The sequence below is a fragment of the Acomys russatus genome, chromosome 20, assembly GCF_903995435.1.
Source record: "Acomys russatus chromosome 20, mAcoRus1.1, whole genome shotgun sequence".
NCBI lineage: Eukaryota > Metazoa > Chordata > Mammalia > Rodentia > Muridae > Acomys > Acomys russatus.
Window position 1 is genome coordinate 56486155 of NC_067156.1, and position 25693 is coordinate 56511847.

A 25693-nucleotide genomic window follows, 5' to 3' on the forward strand; every position below is an offset into this window, starting at 1 on the left:
AAATGTGCATGTGTTTTGATAGCATAGATAGATAGATGATAGATAGATAGATAGATAGATAGATAGATGATAGATAGATAGATGATAGATAGATAGATAGATAGATAGATAGATAGATAGATAGATATAGATATATGGTAGCATATACCTGACCTTCTGGAGTTGGAGTTACATATGATTATAAAGTGCCCAGTGTGAGTGCTGGGAACTGAATGGGTCCTGCCCATGTTCTTTAATTGCAGAGCCATCTCCCTAGATCCTTGGTCCTGCCATTATTAAACTTCTCTAAGTTTGGAGCAGCCAGAGGGCTTCTATCTTTCAAAAATGTGCTATTATGAATAGTTTTGCACTGTCTACCTGCATCCTTAATCATTCATTATAATTAAGTTTTAGAGAAGACAAACTATATTAAAGACAATGAACACTGAAAACGATCTTGATAACACTGAAAAAGATCTTGATAAAACTTATTTATTTATTTTTTATTTTTTAAAGATGTATTTGTTTATTAGTTATGCAGTGGTCTACATGTACAACGGCAGGCCAGAAGAGGGCATCAGGTTACATTATAGATGGTTGTTAGCCACCATGTGGTTGCTGGGAATTGAACTCAGGACCTTTGGAAGAGCAGTCAGTACTCTTAACCTCTGAGCCATCTCTCCAGCCCCAAAAAGATCTTGATAAAACTTTTTTTAAACAAGAAAAAATAATATTAGTGTTTTGCCACTGGTACTAAAAACTTGGCTAATATTTTCTGCATGCATATATCTCTTTGAATTGTTCAATTTTCTTTGCATAGTAAACTTGTTTGACTTATATTAGAAAGATGAGTTTAAAAGATCAAACAAGTTTCTAAACAATCTTAAGACCTGTCTCAACTTCTCCCTCTTCCATATGGCCTTAATCAATTTTCCTAGAAAAGAAAATCTGCAAATCCATGGGTGGTATGACTCTGATCCCTCACAGATTGGAGCTCTTTGTTTTTCATTACAGATAGTAGTTACTTGAGGACGGACATTTTAAAATGTTCTTTTATTTCTCCACTCATTTTAACATAATAAGTATGTGAGCAAAGCATTCAAGCCAAAATCGTAAAGCAACAATATCAAAATACATTTTCTCTAATTCATAAAATATACATAAAGCATTGTGAATTTTAAGTCTTTTATATTGTTGAGCCCCAGAGCTTACTGCTTCTATATAACTGCAATTGGGTACCTACAGTCCACTGTCCTCTCCACTTATTTTCTGCTTTCACCCTTTCTAGCTTCTAGTAGTTAACATTCTATATTCAGACCAATTGTTTTTATACCATCCTCATGAGAACATACCATATTTGCTTTTTTAACTAATGACAATGAGGTGGACATTTTAATTGCCTTGATTTGATCAGTCCACATTGTATACGGGTATTAAATGGTATGTATCATACACATGTACACTTATTAAATGTTGATAAGAACTTGGTGACAGTTGTGGCAGACTGTCCTTGTAATCTCAGCACTTGGAAAGTTGAGAAAAGAGGATTGTGAGTTCAAGGCCAACCCTGGAGTACAGAGGCTGATGTATCCCAAAAATAATTTGAAATTTAAAAACTTTTTTTAAAAAAGTGTTTTGAGCTGGGTATGATGACTCACGCTTCTAATACTAGAAGAGGTAAGAAAGTTGCTATGAAAAAAAAAAAAAGAAAGTTGCTATGAGTTCAAAGTCAATATGGACTATATAGCCTAAGCTACAGAATAAGACTTTGTTTTGAAAAAAAATCAACCAGAAAAAAAGATTGAGGGGAGGTAGAAATACTAACTACTCCATTCTGTCTGATATATTTACATATGAATGGAATTGTAACTTCATGCCGTGTAACTGTGTATAGTTTAGATAATTTTGAAAAAACATAGTCCATAGAAAATAGTTAGTGCCTCATCATAACTCAGTAGTTTTCATGGAATTTGCCTGGTACTTTACACTCTCCTGTGTAGCAGATGAGCCTTCTTGTAAATGGTGGAGAGTGGCAGAGCAAGGCACCAATGTCTTTATGCCTGGTGTCTACTAGTGCTACCCTCATACAGATCTGGGTTAGGTGTGGCTGTGTTCCAGTCGTCACTGGCTATTGCCAAAGCCTTGCTGACTGGAAGAATGTAGGAAATGGAGTTTCCCAGTTCAATCATTTTCTTTATTTCGCTGAATTTTTACTGCATTGGAAACTTCTTGGGAATTCCAGCAAAGTGTAACCCAGGTGACTATGCCGCTCTACATAGCAGAGTCTTAAGGCTTTTCCATCAGTGATAATGTCTATTCCTCATATTCCATACTTGTTTTAGAGACTGCTAATCTCCTGTAATTCATGGCTTAACAGGCTCTTCTTTGCATTTTTTTACTCACTGTGAGGAATAAAGTAGGGATTAGTAGCTTGCCTATAGATGACAAGCTAGGAATAAGAAGACACTCCACCTCATGCCCAGCAAGACTGACCTAGTTAAGAGTCATGGGAAAGGGAGATCAATACGGGGTGCGGGCAGTGAGCAATAGCCATGGGGGGGGTCTGACTCACAACTCAGTCTACGGGGCAATAAATATACAGAGAACCAACCGCTCATAAAAGAGGCAGAGTAAACCATAAGATGAGGAGAAGTAGGCGAAGTAAGAAAGCAGGGTCAACTTAAGACTCTACTAGAAAACACAATGCTACCCTTTTCCCTACAAGGATGACTCCTTGGAGCTAAAACGCCAAAGGGAACTCTGAACTGTGAGTGTACTGGGCTGCTCTCCCAGTCTGTTCTTGAAGCAGAGCTCAGTGGGTCTTCAGAAGAGAAGTTGATGTTTGTGATTGTGAGGGAAACCGAACACAAGGGAATAGCTGTTGTCCCTGAAGAAGCACTGCAAGAAGACGATGTGTTTTACTGAAACACTTGCTCCTCCAGCAGGGAGAATGAAGGCAGGCTCTAGGAGAAGGTTTACATGGAAATAGATCATCTACTGCACGTGTCTTTTTCTTGGAGGAACCCTGAGACAAACTATTAGTAAGCCAGGAACTACTAATGAAAACTGATTTAACAATGCCTGACAAATGGTAAAGCTAGTAGCAGGTGACATCATTATTCTACAAAAAAAATTAAACTGCATAATCTGCATAACTGTATTAGCCCTTACAACTATGCAAGCTATATGTATTCATCTTTAACAAATGGTCAACCCACACTGGACCTTAAGGCAGGGGTCACAATTAATGCATGGAACTTGTATTGATACTCTATTTCCTTTGTCCCCAAAACTCACATTTCCAATCACAGTGGACAAAACATAACTCTTCTATAGTAAAAGTGTACTGTTACTAATTCCTAGTGGTTCTTCTAATTCATAAAGGACAGTAAATAAAAGAATGCCAGGTTTCTTGGGACAGTCCTCACAGCTGTAGAATGTCCTCATGCCTGTAATATTCAATCACCTCCAGAACAACTTTAGAAACAAAGTCAGTGCCCCAAGTTTCCAGATAAAGATGCTGATAACCAGAAAGGTTAGAAGGTTCTCCACCAAGAACCATGCTACAGGGAAATAGAAAAGAAAGACTCCAAATCTGTTTTGTTCTTTAATGCCCAGTGTCGGGGTCACAGGTTGTGGTGGTCTGGGCAGAAATGAAAGAAGCCATTACTTTTGTAAGATGCCTCCATTTCTCACAAGAAATCTTGGCATAAGATCAGTCTAGTGGGGTGTGGATTTGGAATGGGGAAATGAGGATGAGGAAGCTGAGGAAGAGGAAAGTGTAATCAGAATATATTGAATGAAAAATATATTTTCAATTAAAAATGAAAAACAAAACAAAAGAACACTCTGGTTGGGGAGAAAAAAGATCTGATTAAGGATTTGAACTCATCGCCTTACCATTGTCCAGGCTGCAGACGAGGACACTGTAGCCCACTTGTTAAAAGCCATCAGGTTAACTCCACATGGGTTATTAAAATGTCCTTGGGAGAAAGGTCTGTGAGAATCTCAAGTGCTACAGAATTAAGACACAGGAACATATTCACTTAGGTTTTAAATCTAGATTATCTCGAACTAAGATGGTCTTCATAGAAAAAAAAAAGTTCCTGGTTTTTAAATTTTATTTGTTGTTTTAGAAGAAGCATTTCTGTAATTATCTTGCTGGGGTTTAGACATTAAACATATTCTGTGTTATTCTTGCATGACAGGAGGTAAATCCTTTAATCTCCCATCCAAACTTCACCTCAAATCACATCCAGGGTTTTTTGTTTTGCATACATTTTACTTTTTATTCTACCCAGTTTTAACCTTTGTGAGGCTTTGAGAAAACCATGAGTAAAGCTCTTCGAACGTTTCTATTCTCTTGTAACAGTTTTCTTCGCTGGATAGCATTATCACTTGCATTTCTTTTTTCATTTTATCAGCTTCTAACTGTATGAAGAGAAATGGCAACAACTGGACCAGGTGAAAAGGAAAATCCATCCTTGATAACAATCTCACCATTACGTCAGATTGATTGACAGCACTGGCTAACATGTCCTTAATGTCTGTCAGGTGCCAGATTACTATTTTAGGTGTTTCTCATGTATTAGTTCACTTACACTCACAGTAAGCCTACAAAATAAGTAATGTTTTAGCTATTCCTTCTAGACGAGAGAATGGAAGTGAAGGAAGGTGCTCTTCAGTTCCCAGGATCACATAGTAACCGAGGAAGCTGGAATTCAAATCCTGTCTGCTTACTTGTAGAGTTTAAGCATCTTGTCTTTTCTAGTATCCTTTAGTGAGACCTAGAAAGAAAATCAAACTGGTTCTTAGGGGAAGAGAAAGGCTAACTTGAAGATATGCTAGAGAAAATTTCCCGAGAAAAATGTTACTGGGGAGCCCCATTTTACTTTCCATTTGGAAATCAATGAATAAAGTAAGTAGAAACTAATAAAGAGCTACTTGAATCATTCACAAGTACAAGGAAATAGTCAAATGTAAGTCAGAAACTTACTCTGTTCATGCTAGAACAGAGACCCATAGTTTCAGTTCTAATCTCAGCTTTAGGCACCAATGCACCAATGACATCCATGAGGTCAAAGGATTAAGTGCTTTGCATGACGCCTGCATGCCCCACAACTCTGAAAAAACTTCCAGGTCCAATCCCTTCCCAGGTGGAGAGTTTTGATTGGACGATTCACAAGGTTCTTGTAGCTGCGTGATGTCTCTGTGCTGTTGCCAGTGTGGATGCATCTGAATGCTTTGTTCTTCCTTCCAGTACAGGGCTGGGCTCTTTGGGGTTGTACAAAGGTGGAAGTCATGAGCCACTCCTGCAAGGAGGGACTGCTGTTATTCACCAGAGAAGGTGAGCCTCTTGGAAACATGCATCCTCAGCCGGTGAGGTTGCCATCTAAGGCCAAGTCATCCTAGAATTGTACATGACTCATTATTATTAGACATCTTTATAATTTTGTAACTGCCAGGTGTTTATTCAAGAATTGTAAGTAAAACCTGGGGTTCATGAAGAGATTAGAAACTTGAAGAAAAATACTTTCATGTTCTTCTTAATGTCTTAATTTAATTGCTCTGTCAGACTCCTGGTTGTCCCCAGTATTCGCTGTCCTTGTTTTCTACATAAATACAACTCGTATTGTTAGATGGAGCTATCCATACATCTTCCTGTTCCTTCAATGGCACCCAAATTTGGTCATATGACTAATTTCTGGAAAAGAAGAATTATTGTACACACAATTGGGGAGGATTTGCTCTAAGAAGTTTGACACTTCCTTTATTTTGGGTAATTTGTCAATTACAATAAACTTTACATTACAAACTTATAGAAGTGTCTTTGAGGCATCAAGTAGGAAGCAGTAACTTGGAGTTTCTTGTTCCATTTATAAGAGCAGTCAATGGCTTCCATCTAGGTCAGACAAAAAATCTAGTGACAAACAAGTTGCAGAACTTATGCACATAATGTTCTGACAAATCACACTGAACTTCAAAGCAGATGCACACTCACATGAAAGATATGACGTGCTCTACAAAATCATTTTAGTTTCTCCTCTCTGTTTTTATATCATGTGTTTATTTATTTTTCTGCTTCGAGGTCTCTCACAGACACTTGAAATTCACCTTGTCTGATTTGCACGAAAGCAATATGAAGAAAACTCACACAAAATACACATACACAGAAACGTGATTTAAAAAAAAAAAAAAAAGCTTTAGGGGATGCTTAAAGTAGTAAACACTTATGTAAACAATGTAAAATGCATCCTTGCCACTAGAGTTCAGTGGATCAGTGTTAAAGTGACAATACCAGAAAGTATGATGGGTTTAGTATTTGTTGAATTAATCATTATATCTAGGTAGGCTTTAGATAAGGTTGTAGGTAAGCTAAATCACACATCCTAACTAGAATTGTCATGAATTTTTTGTACATTGTCAGGTTAGATACTTTGACACTTGAAGATAGTTCCCAAACTCTGTAGACTATTTAATATTCTATTAAATCATTAAAGCCTAACGCAAAACCAAAATATAATAATCTATTCCAATCTCCCTTTTAGCAAGTACAGAAACCAGATCGTCTCAGATAGCATGAACCTGTAGCCCCTTCACACCACACTGAACCAGGAACCCCTTCACACCACACTGAACAAGGAGCCCCTTCACACCACACTGAACCAGGAGCCTCTTCACACCACACTGAACCAGGAACCTCTTCACGCCACACTGAACCAGGAGCCCCTTCACACCACACTGAACCAGGAGCCCCTTCACACCACACTTTAGCCCAGGAAACCAATCTCTCAGCCATGGTGCTACATCAACCCAAAGAAGGCAAGCTTCCATACTGCCAGGAGAAGTCTCACCACAGCTTCCTCATACTCAAAATGCCTTGGAGAATATAGAACATTTTATATTATCCTTTATTGGCAATACCCTTAAAACCTAAAGCTGTCTTTACTCTTACCACAAAGAAAAATTTAAACTAGATATGGAAGGACACTCAAATCTGGCAAAATTAAACTTTCTTATATTAATAGAAATAAAAATTTGAAATTATTCTGAAGAAAATGGCATGTATAATTATTCCCTTGCATTTTTAACTCTTACATATAGTTTAATGATATTTTTAATTCAAATGATGTGGATCTTCATTCTTATATTCTGCCAGCAAGTAATTTTGTAGTATATATAACAATTCCTCAAAGACTTTTTATGTTTACCACTACCTGAGAAGTGATAAAAGCAGTCTGGTTTTTTGTTTGTTTATTCTTTGTTTGTTTTTCTGCAAATTCCATTTTCTCTACAAATCTCAAAGATCTAGTCTAATTTAACTGGCCTATCACGTCTGTAAAGAAACCTAGAATCATATGGAATTATACATTGCTGGTCTGTTATCTGCATCTTTGGGCCACTCTGCTTTTATAGCATTAGTAGGCACAGGATAGTCAGGCAGGTTGCTTTACCGCTGAATTCTTTTTGCATTCAAAAGCTTACACTTCAAGTAAGTATTATTCACTCAGAACGTAGGTAACATTGAACCATTCTTGTGTCCCATCACAAATGATAAACAATGTGTCCTTCCAGTTATAGTGTTAAGTACAAGGCAACTTAATGGTTTTAAATGTTCTAAGTAAGAGCTTAAAATAGCTGTGGAGATCAAGCAATATATAAAAGTGTGGTGTGAGTGCATGTAAATATATCCCTTGTTTTCACTTGAAGTCTTACTCGATGTGCCTTTGCTTTTATTTTACCCCCTGTATTCATTCTCATTTTCTGTTTTAATCCAGACATTCACTTTAGCCCTATATACAGTCTTTGGCTGAAACATTAATTGTTTATTTCTCACTGGTTGCCAGTTTTTCAGTTCCTCAATATGAAGATTCTTTCTGTAAGTGTCAGTAGGTATTTGTTAATTTTTAAAAATCACTTTAATGAATATCTGCTTCTCTCTCTACTGCTGTCATGAAAGTGCTAAAAATAAATAAATAAAAAGTGGTTAAATACAGGAGATGAGAAAGTAATCTCAGTGGCTAGATGGTAGAGAGTGGCTACAGAACTATCAAGGAGAAGCCTACATTGAGCTGGGTCCACACAGCATCCTCTTTTCAGGTTGGAGTGCTCATTGCAGTGTATCCCTACTGACTAGTGCTCATGGTGCCATAAGTTGCTACGCATGCTGTTGAAGAAAAAAAAAATGACTTGATCTCACTGGTAAACCCTGAAAGCAAGAACAACTGGCCTATCAAAATATGCCCACCCAATGCAAGAGTAGTACAAATGTTATGGGAGTAACCAACTGTTTTCTGATTAGATCTAAGCCCTGCCCCATAAGATATAAATCATCCTCAGAACCATTAATTGGTTCAAAAGCTCATGGCTTCCTAGATCACAGGCTCTAGGAAAAGCCTAATATTATTGTTCTGCCAAATAGGCATAGTAATAACCTGTCCCTAAATTCTTATGTCCATTTGTTAGTACTTCTCTTAACCTTCATCAGAAAAGCTTCTCCTTGAAATATATGTTAATTAACACAGAGATACCCTTTCAACTGGTCAAAGACTGTGGAGTGCTCTCAGCCCTAAATGGGACATTCACACCACATCCCTTGTAGAAGGTGCATTCTAAGAGACAGATGTGGTTTGTAAGTGCATGTGAGCAGTGTTTCCAATACTCAGTTGATGAGTTGCATGTAAGGCTTCACAGCAGTTGTAGTGACAGCATGCACAAGACCTACATAAACTCCACCCAGACATTAAAAACATCCAGCATCGAGAGGAGAAGGTGGGCAGTAAATGCCTTCCCTGCTTGTGGAACTGTTGCTATTTGATAGCTTCTTGGAGATGGATGGTCATCTTTCTTGAATGATGTGACTCTGGTAGATTGACAATATTCCAGGGCAGACCCCACTCCCAAGACAAGCTGGGTAACACAAGCCAGGCTCAATGAGGAAAGAAGAACAAATATGACAAAGAAATAACCTCCAGGTTGCTTAGGAAGGTACAGGTGAATAGAAAAGTTAGTTCTTGGAGGACTCAGGGGAGGGAGACTATGTTCAAAACACATTGTATAAAATTCTCAAAAATTAATAAAAATAATACCGAAAGGGTTGGTAGTACAAAATAGGTAATAAAACACTCTTTGTATTAGCCTACATGAATCACTCAGAGTTAACTGAAATTTTGCTTTTCCAATCAATTAACATGGTAGGTGTGACATTCTTTAGCTAAGCTGTGTTAAGACAGTGGGCTAGGTTACTGAGAAGTCAAGGATAAGACTCGGAGATGGCATGCAAGATTAGGTTTATTGAAACTTGCAAATAGGAAATCTAGAAAAACAAAGTCAGGCAAAGGACACTTCAACAACACTAAGAGTCAGTGCCACAAGCTAGACAAACAGTACCTCTGTCCTTAACAGTGCCCAACAACAGCAAATGTCCTATCCACAGTATTACCATCCCAGGATATCTAATGGCCATCACGCAGACCCAGAACCCCAGTCCCCTCTATGACTTCTTTACCAAGTCCCAAAGAGAGAAGTTGGAAAGTTAGAATTCATAAACAACAACATGATTATCTTATCTGGTTTTGTCTTTGCATGGCCAGCATGTTAAGGAGTGACATAAATGCAGGAAATATGCTCTCATCTATAGAACAATAACAAAAGCTCTTCCTAGTTTCCAGCATGCATAAGGGGAAGTCAGTGACTTCCAAATCTTAACCACATTTGCCAGCATTAGTGCCTTTTCATTGTCCCTGACAGGGTATAAGTCTCAGAATTAGAGAAGTCCTAGAAGGTAGCAGCAATTGCTGCAGCCCTCCCTATCTTTCTCAGGTTGTAAATAACCAAGGCAAGACTATCATCACATGGAAAGCAGCATAGATTAATAGAGAACTGTGCTATGGGATATTATAGCAGGGTTCAGAATCTTGGATATGTCGCCTTTCAGTGAGGATATTCAGTGAGGCTTGACAGCTGAGAGTTCACACTTGGTATTCATACTCAATTTCAACTTCATGTTCTGTGCTGGTCACCATGGTAGTGGTTGTGGGCGGATTGGTAGACAAGCCTGGGGTGGGTAGACTAGTAGGAGATGGAGTGGTTTCAGGTCCAGGTGGAAGTGTTGGGGTAAGAGATGGTGTAGATGCAGTAGTGCAGGGGTCCTGGCTGGACCTTCCATCTGTGTGAATGACGATGGTGGTATTGGTGGGGTTGCCAAATGGTCCAAAATAAAAGACCAGAGCTGTAATGGCTGTGGCAACTAGACAAGCCAACAGACATATTAGAAATATTTTCCAGAGTGAACATGGGTGTTTTGTAACCTGAAAAGCAATAAAAGGGTGATTATTTCAGCAATTACAAAATGGTAACAGGTAACAGATTTCAACTAGAGTAAGACTAATGCATTTGATTATTCTAAAGGCACAAATGACCCCTGGACACACACAACTATGTACAATCTTATGAGAACAACAAAATCCCTAAGTGACCCCTTTGGTATTAAAGCAATAACTTTTCATATTAAATGGATTTTTAAAAGAAATTGTTATGATGTTATCAGGTAAAAACCTCTCAAAGCAGATAAAATGTTCTAATTAGTAGTGACAAATATAAAACTGAAGACACATTGAGATAGTTGACTTTGGAAGGTGGAAAATTGCAAGGGCCTTTTTGTTTATTTTTGCTCATTGTTCATTCTTTCTCAATTTTCACATAAAATATTACTGTTTATAATTAAAATTATGTATTAAATATAATTTTCACGTCAAACATGAATTCAAGGAATCTCCTTGAAATATACAAATATACAGCTTAATTTATCGGATCTTAAAGACACAAAATCGAGTGCTAGCACTTTGTGGAAGACTTTATGGTGTTCCAGGGAACGCATAGAAGTGCCAGACTGTCGTGCTAACAGATGTGTCTAACCACTTCCCTCAGACCTTACCCGATGCAGCTCACATGTCACATGGTGTGATCTACAGCCACAGTGTGCTCCTTCAGTTGAACAGTATGGATTTCTTAACAACTATATAGAAAGAGACAGAACGTCAATAAAGGAGCAGATAACAAGTCCTAAACTTTAAGAATGAGGAAGGTTTATGTGATCTGGGAACATAGTATTCATATTCATAAAATAATATGAATGTAACATGGTGCAAAAGAAGAATTGGGTAAATTCTACATGTATCATAATGGCTTAGTGATATGACATAGATATGTTTGCATTTCACACCAAATGATCAAAGAAGGAAAATAAGTTGATCATATCAATAGGTGCCTCAGGACCATTAACAAGTCTAAGCAGCCAATCTGGATGAAAGGAGTCAAGCAAAATGGCTTTGCCTGAAGTAAAATTGAAGGAATTATTCCTAATTGTAGCAGGAAATATTTACCTCAAAATAATGACCAGTATGTTTTAACAATGAAGCAAAGAGGGCCACCCCATTATAGGAAGGAGAGTGGAGAATGTTTTCCTAAAAGTTCAACTCACTACATATGGATAATTAAAATGTAAAGACAAACTTGCCAACATTTTCAGGACAGTCTACTATCAGAATCTTGAATACTCTATCATATAACCTATCAAAATAACAACTCACTAAGTTCATTAGTTATAAGTATGTAAAGAAACATTCCTAAGAGTCATTGCTTTCTCTGTGGTGGCCACATGTGTTGCACTATTTACAGTAGTAATGAAGTACATAAAATGCCTAAATACATAAAATACAATAGAATTCACCCAAAGAAGAATATAAACCTTTACTGAGGAACAAAAGGCAACTTTAATAAGCATCTCACAAAAAGATTTCAGTAATAGTATAACATGCTAGTTCTCTGAATTATAAGCAACATTAATTAATTGATAGACTGTTAACATTATCATATGTTTAAAAGAAATGCCTTTGTTTGATAATAATTCCATTGGATTAATAATAAATACATAGGATTGTGGGTGGTTTTTAAAAATGATTTTTCTAAGGTTCCCAAGATAAACAATACATAATTGTTCAAAACAAGGCTCCCATGTCTCAAGTTTAAGTACTACAAGAGGGCTCAGGTTACCTGTCAGAGTGCTGAAAAGATGGTAAATGGTAAATTCTAATCTCTCCTTTGGTTTTCTCTTCTTCCTTTCTTTTGTCATTACAGAAGTTTGTCTCATTTTCTTGGCACAATTAAATAGTTTACACAATAGCTTGAATTCCAGCAAGATTTTTGATATTGAGAACAAACACCATAAACCACATTCAACTGCACATGGGAACACAACCACACTGTTGAACAGATGAGGTTAACGCAATGGTGTCCTGCAGCATTCTTGGAATGCCAGTGAAAATATAAATTAAGTTGATCATAGTCTAGTTTTAGAAAACTGAACTGCTCTCATGTGCAACTTCGAGTTAAAAAAGTAAGACTCTTCAAAGTTCTTTGGATGCAAATTCTAGTTGATAAAAGTCATGTGTGTGTGTGTGTGTGTGTGTGTGTGTGTGTGTGTGTGTGTGTGTTGGGGACATACTTGTTGAACTTAAAGGCAGCGTGTTTTTTATAAGGGAGTACATGCGAGAAAAGCAATTCCCTCTGACTCTGAATAGCTACATGCACTCATAAACATCTTGGTTTCCTTGTTTGTGAAATGAAGGCAATAATTTGAGTGTGGAATAAGACCATTCAGACTTGTTTTCATGAGACTAAGAGAAGCCTGATTTGCACACCAGCAGAGTAATGTAATATCAACAAAGTTCTCCCCTCCATGAGACAGTTTTATAATTGTTACTTTGATTACAAGTAGACACATACAGGTGGGGCAACATCAACAATAAGTACTTCCAATGTACTAATCTATGTAAAAATAAAAATAATCTTGCAATATTTGCTATTAAGGTAACCCTGCAAATCATCTAACCAAGTTGTCTTTATTTTCCCTGCAGGTAACGTATGTGATGTTCTGATTTGAACACTAATACAAGCATCAAGACTAATTCCTAGGTTCTCGGGAGTATTAAAACATAGTCTGGCATACTGTCCACCTAACAAGTCCGTCATGATGACCACCAGATTCACTCTGCAGCAGTACAGTTTCAAAGTCCCGGCAAGGCTAAAAGCTGAAAGCAAGAGGCTTAGACTTGAGAGCTGTGAAGAGCCCTCTGCTGTACTCACCTGCTCCGCCGCGTTCTGCTCCACATTCATGGTGTACTGCTGCTGCTTTCTCACCATTCCGGGGGAGATCGCCTCAGCTGCAAGGCCAAGAAGCCTTGTGCCAACTCTGTGGATTAGAAAGAACAAACGCTGAACCTCTGCTAGCTTAGTAATTCCGCCTTTAGTGAATGTGAATTCTGTGAACTAATAGTTATTTCTCTTCTTGAGAAAGATCTAAAGGATACTACACAATCGGAGAAAGAAAAATAGAGGCAGTGGTTGCCTTCTAAAGTGCCATCAAAGAAGCATTCTCTTATATATGGATGACTTGAGGATGCTCGGAAGATATAAACTCTTGCCCCGTTCACTTCACGCAGTTTCTCACAGTTAAGGAATCCTGAGAGGCTTCCAAACAAACCACAAAGCCACTCCCCGGTTATTCATATTGAGGAATCCTGTACCTAAGCAAACACAGGATTAGGGTGTTGACTAACCTCAAAGTGTTCAGTGATAAGGCATGCTGAGATTTGGGGATTAAGATAAATTTAAGTCTCACAGTAATGAAGACAACTGTCTTCATTTTTAATGTAAAAGCACTCTTAACATTCATTAGTAGCATGGGTGTATTCCCTGTCGTGAAACAGTTTGGTCACAGTGGCCAGACACTTGACAAAGTTGCCCTCTAGCTTTAAGATTGTGATGCCACAAAATCAGATAGAACTAAATACTTTGAAAGTCTCATAAAAGCAAAAGAAAATATAGATGAATTACTAATGTTAAACACAACTATAAAGTTTCAGCAAATGTAACTAGAAAAACTTTGTCAATAGAAATTGTTTAAATTACTTTCTTTTATCCTCAAAAAAAAGATAAATTTAGATGGATGGTGGAAAACATCTACTGTGTTATTCAAATCGATGACTCTATTGAGATGGACAAGGAAAATAACATTGGAATGATTTTAGCTAAAGATAAATATCAGAGATAATGTATTTCAGAAGCCTTCAATTCTATACATTAAAGATGATGTAAAGCTAATGCTGCCTGCTTCTTGGGACACTGTATCTTTTTTCCCATTTATTTATTTATTTATTTAATCTTTTTACAGCCTGATCCCAGCTCCCTCCCTCCTCTCCTCCTAGTCCCGCCCACACGCCTCCTTTCTCCTGTCTCCCTCACTTATTCTCAAAGAAGGGGAAACCCCCAAGGAGCACCAATCCACTCTGGCTCCTCAAGACACAGCAGGACTAAGCACATCCTGTCCCACTGAGGCCAGTCAAGGAAGCCTAGCTAGGAGAAAGGGATGCAAAGGCAGGCAACAGAGTCAGAGGCAGCTACTCACATTGTTAGGGGACCCACATGTTGACCAAGCTGCACATCTGCTATATATGTAGGGAGTCTAGATCCAGCCCATGTATGCTCTTTGGTTGGTGTTTCGGTCTCTGTGTGCCTACATGGGCCCAGGTTAGTTTACTCTCTAGGCCTTTTTGTGGTGGGATCCAATGCAGAGACACACAGCCAAACAAAAGGCTGAGCTCTGGAAGTTCTGTGGAAGAGTGGAAGGAAGGATAGAGGGAGCAGGTGGGTCAAGGAGGGGTTAAGGACACCACAATGGGACCGTAACTTAGGCTACTGCGATTTTCCCTGCTTCCCATGACTCATTTTTTATAACTTGTATTTTTATATATGTTTCATTTATATATTACATTCAAATGTGTAATGTAAATGTTGATTAACATTTCAACATTTTTTAGTATACTAAGGGTCCTTAGTATATTTAGGTGTTATTGAGGCTTTTCTCCCCCCCCCCTTTTTTTTCTTTTCTTTCCTTTTTTTTTTGTTTTTGTTTTTGTTTTTGTATTTTTAAGAATTTTGCCATGAGCCATGAGCTTTCTTAATCCTCCCATTTAAGGCTCCAAAATACTGAGACTGCCTGTAGCATTGTATGACCACACCACGACTCTTGATGCAACTCTTTTGAAACAGAAAGGACTCAAAGGTAGAAATTGTGTCTTTGGTTACTTTCCATGTTTCACAGGTAGGAAGTGATAAATATGCAAAACCGAGGGGCTGTTTGGAATTTACTTCAGAGTTCATGCTCTCTGTACCTCTGGCAATTGAATTTAGTAGAAAAGAAAAAAAAAAACTGACATAAAAGACCCTGTGAGCCTGAGTGTCTAAAGGACTATGCAACTTTGAGTGTGTGTGTGTGTGTGTGTGTGTGTGTGTGTGTGTGTGTGTTAGCATTGGTGTTTGATTTATGATAATTCCTTCTCTCAATACTAGACTAAGTGGTTACTAATCCTAGAGTTAGGTCCTCCTTTCTCAAAGGATTCTGAGGGTTGTGAAACTTGGTGCCTCCTGGTAGGAAGTAGAGTTGCCACTGGAGGACCACTACACATCCTTCATTTTGTTCCCTTTGTTTGCTGACTCACTGATGACACCAGTTCTTGTCAGTCCTTTAATCTAAAGTTTAACCTTAACCCATGTGGTCTAGTCTAAGTTTTCATGCCTTAAATCACTTTGTTTTGTCCTTAAGATTTGTCCTTCACCTTGTCATCAGTGACTGAGGAGCTAGCTGCTCCTCAGAGAAGAGAGAGGAGAGTAGGCACCTCTCTTTTCTAAGTTTTTTTTTTTTTTTTAACTTTTTCACAGTTTCATACTTATGTCCATTGTAGCACGGTTACGCCTGAAGCATCCTACTTTGGCAGTGAAGTGCAGTTACAATTAGAGAGAATAGGAAATCACTCCCAGCAATGAGGATTGAAACTGCAGGTTTTTTCTGCTGACAGGAATATTGACCCCAGCCCAGAAGACTGTCCCCTTTTTCCTGGGTCTTAGTATCAGGTCTGTGTAGTATTTGTCACACAGACTCCACTGGAGAGGGGTGACAGATAGCCACAATTGCTGAGTGTTAACTGGCAACAACACTTTATAGCACTTTCCCCCATTCCCCAGATCTTACAGTCTTTCATTTCTCCATTCTCCTATATCTCTTGGCCTCAGAGCGGGTCGCATAGCTGCCCTGTTTAGGGTTGAATGTTCAGCAGTCCTTATTCTCTGTTCTTGATATGTAATGAGTGTCTGCTTTGCTACTCCCCACTGCTAAGAGAGATTCCACTGTCTAAGGCTGATAGATACACCAGTCTATACGTATAAACATAAGATTGGAAAGGAAGTTTAACTACATGTCAAGGTATAAAAACACCTAAATGAGAGACGCATGGGAGAACAGCAAAATAAAAGGATACAGAGGGTCCTAGAAATCTACAAGTAGAACAATATGATAGGCAGATTTGGGCCCAGGGATCCCGCTCAAACTAAGGCACCAGCCAAGGACAATACAGGAGGTAAACTTTAAACCCCTTCCCAGATCTAGCCAATGGTCAGAATATTCTCCACAGTTGAGTGGAGAGTGTGATACGACTTTCTCACGTACTCTGGTGCCTCACATTTGACCATGTCCCCTGGAGGGGGAGACCTGGTGGCACTCAGAGGAAGGACAGCAAGTAGCCAAGAAGAGACTTGATACCCTATGAGAATATATAGGGGGAGGTAATCCCCCTCAGGAACAGTCATAGGGAAGGGGAATAATGGGAAAATTGGGGGGGGGAGGAATGGGAAGATACAAGGGATGGGATAAACATTGAAATGTAACAAGAATAAATTAATAAAAAAATAAATAAAAATAAATAAATAAAAATAAATAAATAAATAAATAAACACCTGACATGAGCTTTTCAAAAAAAAAAAAAAAAGAAAGAAAACACCTATAGGGCCAATGGTCTTGCTAGCCATGTGCTTTTGAGCAAGTTTATAGTATGTATGCTTTCCCGCCATAAAGCTGCCAGCAAATCCAATGAGGAAGTAGTTATTTCAGGAGCAGCCATGCCACTATTACATCAGTGGATGTAACTCTCTCTCTCTCTCTCTCTCTCTCTCCTCTCCTCTCCTCACCGTCTCCTCCTCTCTCCTCTCTCTTCTCTCTCTCTCTCTCTCTCTTTCTCTCTCTCTCTGTGTGTGTGTGTGTGTGTGTGTGTGTGTGTGTGTGTCTGTGTCTGTGTCTGTGTCTGTGTGTCTGTGTGTATATCTGTGTTTAGGCTATGAGACAACTTCAGATATCACTCTTCATAAGCCATCATTTTTTTTTACAAAGGCTCTCTCCCTGACCTGAAGCTCACAGTCAGTTAGGCTGCCTTGTCAGTGAGCCATGAGGTTTCTCCTGTCTCTGCCTATGTAACACTGAGACACAAGAATAGTGAGCACATAAAAGAACAAGGAATTCCTGAAATTTGTGGACAAGTGGATTGAACTAGAAATGATCATAATGATTGAGTTAATCCAGAAGTAGAAAGACTCAAATGGTATATACTCTCTTATATCTGGACACTAGCCCAAGGAACATGTCCCATGAAAGTCTTCACTTATCATGAAAGTGGGATAGAGGGGAGGACATCCTATTGGGACTCGCAGTGAGAGAAGTATGGGAGAATGGGGAAATAGAAGAAGCCAGAGGGTCCTAGAAACCTACAAGAAGAACATTATGAAGGGCGGATTTGTGCCCAGGGGTTCTGCTTAATGTATGGCACCAGCCAAGGACAATATGTGCAGTAAACTTCGAACCCTGAACCAGATCTAGCCAATGGACAGGACGGTCTCCACAGTTGAGTGGAGAGTGGGGACTGACTTTCATTCGAACTTGGGTGCACCATATTTGACCACGTCCCCTTGATGGGGAGACCTGGTGGCCTTCAGAGGAAGGACTACAGGCTACCAAGAAGAGACTTGATACCCTGTGAGCATATACAGGGGGAGGAGGTCCCTCCCAGTCACTGTCATAGAAGAGGAGAGTAGGAGGTAAGCGAGAGGGAGGGAGAAATGGGAGGATACAAGGGATGGGATAACAATTGAGATGTAATATGAATAAATTAATAAAAAAAGATATTTAAAAAAAAAAGAATAGTGAGCACTGTACAAAATGAGCCATCTCCCCATCCTTAAAATGTATCTTAAAAGTACCTTTGACTTAGCTGCTTGAGCAGAGGCACCTACCCTCTTATGTCTTTCCCAATAAATCCTTTTTGTGAGAAAAAAAAATGTATTTAACTTGAATTATGTCATCATCCATTGTATTTTAAGAAGTATTCCTATGCCACTCAGTGGTTCTCTATGAAAACATCTATCAGATAAGCTAGTAAGAACAAACACTTAATTCACCAATGCATTGTAAATGAATTTCTGTGACTCTTCAGTATTCCTCAGAACATTTATTTCGTGTTTTCATACCTGCCAACTCATAATAATTTTTCAGTGAATGTGTTTTGTTTAGGTTCTTGTTAAGAATTTATTCTCATTATAAACCAATTTATTTATTCAAAAGGCAGGACTATTGAAATTTGGGTTTTAGACACTGTTTACCACATATAGGATACAACTGTTTTTATTAATATTCCACTAACATGCAAACTTTAGTCATCTGAGCTTTGGGAAATTCAGGAGGGTACACATTTATTAAGTGGTTAGAGAGTTGATTGACAAGTGCACTGACCCTGCTATTTGTTCTTCAGTAACAAGCCATATCTATGTCAAATAGTATGGGCGCTTGACTTTGACAGGTGTCCTATACTAGGACATTGCCCTTTTCTGCAACAGTTTCGTCACTCTAATTGCCATCTGCATTTCTGCATTTTTATCCTTTGACTCAGTTTTCACTCTACAGATACTTTATTACAAGATTAAGCATGCTGTAGATCTGAGCATAAGCAACGATAATTTAAAACATTAGTTCTTGAAGGGCAGAGACTGGTACTGGTTTGGGCTTAGCAAGTTCCATAAATATATAGTTTATGATAATTACAAGGAGTATTCCACTTCTTTGAGACTTTGCGAATGCTAATGGAATTGGAGAAGATGATGAGAAATTTTAATTACAGGTACATGTGTTAAAATGAGATGTTAATAGGCTATCTATATTTCATAAAACATGAGACAGAAGTCTTTAACAACCAGGAATTTCTGGAAATGCCCCAATGAAGACAGCACTAATTTTGGGGAATAAATTGTTAATGTCAGTCCATGAATTATTGCATTCTGTAAAAATTGGAGATTTAATTGTTTGTAGCTATTTCCCAAGTCTAGCAAAAATTTCCCAGCTTGAGAGTCCTTTCTTAGTCTCGTGCTTCTGTGCCAGAGACAGACAACTCTCAAACAGTAGTAAACAAGCAGAAGCTAAAAGCCATAGTGTGAAGGCTTGTTTACGTGGTCACAAAGAAAGAGCACAAAAAGAGACAGGAGCGGGGAAAGTTGTGTGATGGAAGCCACAATCACAAACAAAAATGGGAATCAGGCATCTACACAGGAGTGAAATTTCCAAGCATAAAATTTCCAGGTGAAAGTCGTGGTGTATGGTCATTAGCTCAGCAGGTGGCATGTAGGTAATATAAACATCATGGATTAGGGAAGAAGTAAAATGCATTTGATCTACTCCAAACATCCCAAGAATCAGCACTGTACTTTTTCTACTCCTTCTACAGCTATGAACTTTAGTGCTCATGGCTAATATCTTCAATATACCATCTTTATTTCATTATCATCTTTTAACTAGATTGTGGAACATTTGGAGTCGTATTTACATTTATTTTTGCTTTAAATCTTTATCTATTGCTTGGAGATATTGTTCTTTCTCCATTTTACATTGTGTCATTTTTGGGTACCAGTCACATCAAGCATAGTTTTGAAACTCAGCCAACATCAACTGAGGGATAGGGTGGTGTTTCTTTCAAGGATGTTTGCTACAGTCAGTTACCTAACCATCAATCTGGGTCTTCACTCTCGCCTTAACTCATTTTAACACCCTGAAACTTATTAGTGACTCTTTCCAACTATCCTCTCTCTTTTTTTCCCCCAATCTATTGCCTCTAGTGTAATGACTTTATATTGGGTTTTTAAGGCATTTCATGACATGGAAGACAATGTACAAATGCAAAAAGATGATATGCTGGGTAGCAAGTGAGAGTCTCTGTAGCTTGTAGAACTAATATAAGAATCCATATGCTAAAGCTTTCTAAAACAAAGCCTTTCCTCTTAATACATTTCCTTTCGCTCACCTACGTGGTCCACTTCAGATCAGGAAAGCCTTACCTTCCACGCCCTGTCCTGCCCTCCTTGTTCTTAGCTAGTAAGAAAAGTACTCAATTACCACCACTACTAGTGGGTTCCATGTGGCATTAGTTTGCCCACTCTAAAAAATAAATGACAATGGTGTGAGTGGTTTAAAACCAGTGGATGTGCTTGGGGATATAAAGTAACAGTAAAGGGCTTGTCTAGCAAGTGTGAGGCCAATGGGTTCAATATCTGGTACCATTAAAAGTCTTTGGTACCATAAAAGACAAAAGTACATCAGCAAGAAGGCTCAGTGGAAAGGCTCTTCCCCGGCAAACCTGGAGACCTATGTTTGATCCCCGGAACCCCCACAGGGGAAGGAGAAAACAGTCTCCAGCAAGCTGTTATCCTTTGACCTTCACACATACACCTGGACACATATGTACACACACACACACACACACACACACACACACACACACACAAAGAGAGAGAGAGAGGAATACACACAAAATAAATTATTAAATGTTAAAAGCACAGCATTTTCTTCTGTTACTGGAAATCTGACATCTGAAAGCACTCTCACTGAGTTAAAGTCAGGGTGCTGGCATGTGGACACGTCAACATGTACACAACTGCTGCGGGTTTTGCTGACTAATCCACTTCCTTGTCTTCTTTAGCTTCTAGAGACTATGTGTATCTTGTGGTCTGTGGTTCCTCCTCACATTCCTCTAACCTTGCTTCTACCTTAGCATGGGCTACTGAGTCCTCTACCTGCTTTATGTGATAGCATTCAGCCCACAGAGTCATTTAAATTTTTTTTTCACATTTTTAATAGGAATATGTCAATTGCATAAGATACAAGATTCGGTTCTGGCAGCCCATACATGCATATGTACTCCAATCACGCTCACATGCTACTTCTGCTGCCTTCCTCCTTCACCACCCCTGTCTCAATGTTATATCCATGTCTTTCCTCCCCATATTCCACATATGAAGGAAAACAGGTGATTCTTTGTGTGGCTTAATAGTATGATCTCCAGTACCATCCATTTTCCTGCAAATGACATAATTTTATCCTTTTTTTTTTTTTTTTACAGCTAAACAAAACTTCCACATCCCATATACACCAGTTTCCTAATCTAGTTTCTCCTTTCACAGTCTTTTAAACTCAGCTTTGCATTAGTCTTGTCACCTTACCACACTTTCCATTGCATTCGTGGCACTTAGCACAGAGGTGGGCACACAACAATTATGCAAGTCACATCAATGGAATAAGATGAACAATAGAAATAATTCACTTTAAAAGACAATCGAAGGACAGTGTCTTGGTGCTACCTGGAAATTGTTAAATAGACATCTCTTTGCTTGCTTGTTCCTAATACTTAGAACACGCTATCTTATTTTTATATTCATTATACGGTGATTTATCACACACAAAATAAGGTGTCTGCTGTCTTTTGCAAAATATAGTTAGAAAATTATTACATGGAACTAGGAACCCACCATATACTAAAGAGCCACACCACTAAAAATTATACTAAGTAAACATTTTAACGTGTCCACAATTACATTGTTAGCTAAGTACTATGAAAGAAAGCCAAATAAACTAGCATGAACTAGAACAGGAAAATGATGCTGTGATTGCTATTCATTAATATGGCTTAAATCCTCACATGACTCACATTAAGCCTATGTTAGTAACTGTTGAAGCCAGTGCCAATGTCTTCAGTGCAAACCTGACTCTGTGTGAAGACTTTCTACCATTTTCTATTTTTCTGAAAATAAAATCTTTACAGGTTCAACATAGTGGGATTGTTGCTTCATTCCAAGTCCATCTCCTTTCATCTGGTAGTTCTGTCTGGCCATACAAGACTGTGTGAGAGTGATCAACACCCTCAACTTTCCTCGTGTGTTTTTGTTGTTGCTGTTGGTGGTGGTGGTGGTGGTGGTGGTAGTGTGTGGTTTTTTTGTTTTGTTTTGTTTTGTTTTTTTAGGTTTTCGGTTTTGTTGTTGCTGTTGTTTTGTTTTGTCTTTTTTTTTTTTTTTTTTTTTTTTTTCTGTTAAACACTTATTTGAGTTTCTACTGTTTCAATCCTTGTTACACCCAGCTGAGAATCAATGATTATCACTGTTTTACATGACAGTTACAAGCCAGGTATTTCTTGGACTCAGATTTGCATACCCAGGGAAAATTGACTTCAAGCCTTGCTTTCCCCAGAAGCAGCTGACACATCCTTACAGAATTGCAGCCTCTGTGTTCCTGCCTTTTAGCCATCCTGGACTAGGCCCAAGTCAATGACTGTCTTTCCTGGTGATTGCTGTCTCTTTACCTTTCTATTCCGAGTTGCTTTGTTTGTAAAGGGAGCTCTCCTTTGGGAGCGTTGCTGAGTAGAAGAAAGGGAAAAAAGGAGTGTGGAGAGGTAAGAAGAGGAAGACTCCACCACAAACAGTCTCTTTCCTATTCTGCACTCTACCCTGGAGCTTTTGCCTATGCCTTTCAAGATGACATCATAGGGGCCTGGCCCACCCCAGGCCCTGTGGACACCTCTCTAGCCCTCTAGGAGGTAAGATGCAAAGGTGATGGAACTGAAGACTGTAACCACAAGAGGGGTCATGCATCCAAGAGCCTAAGAAAAATGGATATGGGGATGGCCTTGTTGCTGAAACCTAGATATTGCAAATAGACTAGGCTGGGTTTCTGAGGCATCTTGGCCGCCGGCAAGGTCCCTGAGAGGAGCTCACAACAGCCCCAGGATTTAAGCAAGTGAGTTTACTCTTCCAGCAATAGCACAATTAGAGAAATCATGGTCACATCTGTGCCTTCAAATCCTGTCCTGCAGGATAATCCTGAGCCTGAACCTAGGAAACACCTGGATGGTCAGTATAGCATATGAGCAGCCAATAGGCAGCTACTTGTAGCAGAGGATACCATGCCCTGCTCATGATGCTGATAGGGTTCTGTCATTTAGAAAAGCAAAGCCTTAGAAGTTTAGAGCCAGGACACTTGACAGAGAAATAAATAAGTGTGTGTGTTGATAGTCCACAGAAACCTAGATAAATCAATTAAATGATATGTACAAAACACGTCGCTTGGTATTCTAAATTCATTTATTGCCCAGGGTGTTTCTCCTTTGCAATTGCCCAAACTTATTTTTCTTTCTTTCTTCCTTCCTTCTTTTTTTTTTTTTTTTTTTTTTCATGAAGGTTTTTATTTCAGTGCACAGTTTGAGAGGGTAAAGTTCATAATGCTATGGAAGGCATGGTGGCGGGAGTGTGAGATTTGTGTAATAATCATGTTCACAGTCTAAAATTAGAGAGATGAATGCTGGTATTCAGATGGCTTCCCCGCCTTCCCTGTTTTATCAGCCTCGGATCCCAGCACACCAGGATGGTACTGTCTACTTTAGAGTATGTCTTCTCTCCTCAGTTACATATTTCAGACATGTCCCAGGTGATCTTTTTTTTTTTCATTTTTCTTTTTTTACATATACATTTATATTATTAAACATATATACAATAAACTACCTACACAAGATAATCAGAAACTGTATAAATTACATTCATAGTGTTTTGTCTATTTGTATTTGGCAACCTTGAAGAAAACATCTTTCCTATCTTGGTGCCCAAAGATTTAGTTTCTTATTCAATAAATCTGCAAAGAGGACATGTTGCCCTGGCCACAATATCACAGCCTACTTTTCTATATAGGCTTTTCTACTTTTCATACTTCCTTTCTCCAAGCAACTGCTTCATTTTCTTGACCTCCTATGCTACACGACACATTACCTATCTCGGAATGCTAGCTGCTTTAGCTAATTTTTCACCCATTAATTGCTATAGGGTCAGTTAGCCTGGCCCGCTCCAGCTTGAATCTCAAGCCTTAGTAAACTCATCCATCCTGCAGTGATAAACACTGTAAGTGTAGTAATGACTCTTGAATTTCTCTCTATGAAGCAAGGATTGTATTCCAAACTTCAGACACTTGTTTTGGTATACTCAGTGATGCTGGTCTCTTAAGCCAGCAGGTAGGGCTGGAACGGGAGAGGACTCAGGCCTGCTGTTTCCTCTCCCTGGGGGTTGAGCAGGATGGTTAATGTAGGCGACCCAGCCACCTCCTATGACACCCAGAGGAAAAACGCATTGAGTTGAGAGTCCAGTCGAAGCAAGGTCTCAACTTTGTTGTGGCGGGTTTCTCTTATATAGTATAGGGAGTGGGTGGGGCATAAGGTGTGGGGCCAATCAGTTCATGTTACACGTAACATGCTGGTAGGCAGGGCTCACACCAGGATGTGCCCAGATGGACCATGCTGAGTCATTCCTATGTGGAAGTACCCAGCAGAGTACCCAGAGGAGACCCGGCCCTGCCTGGTTTTATCCTCAAGGCCTCAGAGGGCTGACAGATTCAGCCATGGGGTCCAAACAGATTATATATCTACCATGCATGTCAAACTTCTATAAGTCAACAGATAAATTCCTTATTCTATTTTTCAGATCCATCCACATTCCACAATATTGATTCATTTCCGTTGGGGATGACCTGCACCAAAAATCTGATACAGCTGCTGTGTGTGACTAATATTGCCAAACAAACACCATGAGGCTATGTCATAATTCACGACTCAATCAGACTTTCAGTAGAGAGCATAGAAGTGTAGAAGGGAGCTGTGGAAGTGACAGGAAGAGCAGAGTAAAAGTTGCTTGCTTCATTACGATCAGAGAGTAAATTGAGAGGCGTAGTTTCTGTGAGCAGACTATGACTTCCATGATGTCATCACCCTGAGGGTGATAAAGGAGCAGGCAGTTGAGACTCTTTGTGAGGTAGTCAGATGTCAACCATAAGAGAGAAGTTGCGTGCTCGCTTCGGCAGCACATATACTAAAATTGGAACGATACAGAGAAGATTAGCATGGCCCCTGCGCAAGGATGACACGCAAATTCGTGAAGCGTTCCATATTTTTATAGCAGCCTTATTCATAATAGCCAGAACATGGAAACAGCCTAAGTGTCCCTCAGTAGAAGAGTGGATAAAGAAACTGTGGTACATATACACTATGGAATACTACTCAGCTATTAAAAACAAGGAATTCCCGAAATTTGTGGATAAATGGATTGAGCTAGAAATGATCATAATGAGTGAGTTAACCCAGAAGCAGAAAGAATCAAATGGTATATACTCACTTATATCTGCATACTAGCCCAAGGGGCATGTCCCACGAAAGCCTTCACTTACCAGGAAACTGGGACAGAGGGGAAGGCATCCTATTGGGACTCTAAATGAGAGACGCATGGGAGAACAGCAAAATAAAAGGATCCAGAGGGTCCTAGAAATCTACAAGTAGAACAATATGATAGGCAGATTTGGGCCCAGGGGTCCCGCTCAAACTAAGGCACCAGCCAAGGACAATACAGGAGGTAAACTTTAAACCCCTTCCCAGATCTAGCCAATGGTCAGAATATTCTCCACAGTTGAGTGGAGAGTGTGATA

The 25693-nt window shown here is 39.0% G+C and overlaps 1 protein-coding gene and 1 non-coding gene across 2 annotated transcripts; one reads left to right on the top strand and one right to left on the bottom strand.

The window, feature by feature from the left end:
* Nucleotides 1-9789: 9789 nt before the first annotated feature.
* On the bottom strand, nucleotides 9790-13376 carry LOC127204497 (dynactin-associated protein-like). The gene is made up of 3 exons (XM_051163557.1): nucleotides 13126-13376; nucleotides 10916-10996; nucleotides 9790-10289 (listed from the first exon to the last, which is right to left on the bottom strand). Exons 1-3 carry the CDS (start codon nucleotides 13180-13182, stop codon nucleotides 9951-9953), a joined length of 477 nt encoding a protein of 158 aa, XP_051019514.1. The 5' UTR covers nucleotides 13183-13376; the 3' UTR covers nucleotides 9790-9950.
* An 11683-nt stretch (nucleotides 13377-25059) lies between these two features.
* LOC127204844 (U6 spliceosomal RNA) lies at nucleotides 25060-25166 on the top strand. The gene has a single exon (XR_007832532.1). It is a non-coding gene; the product is annotated as a U6 spliceosomal RNA (small nuclear RNA).
* Nucleotides 25167-25693: the final 527 nt, after the last annotated feature.

Coding starts and splice junctions, on each gene's coding strand:
- LOC127204497 (XM_051163557.1), bottom strand. CDS start 13,182: ATGGTGAGAAAGCAGCAGCAGTACACCATGAATGTGGAGCAGAACGCG. Junction 10,997..13,125: donor AGCAGAACGCGGCGGAGCAG/GTGAGTACAGCA, acceptor CTTTCTATATAG/TTGTTAAGAAATCCATACTG. Junction 10,290..10,915: donor TGACATGTGAGCTGCATCGG/GTAAGGTCTGAG, acceptor ATTGCTTTTCAG/GTTACAAAACACCCATGTTC.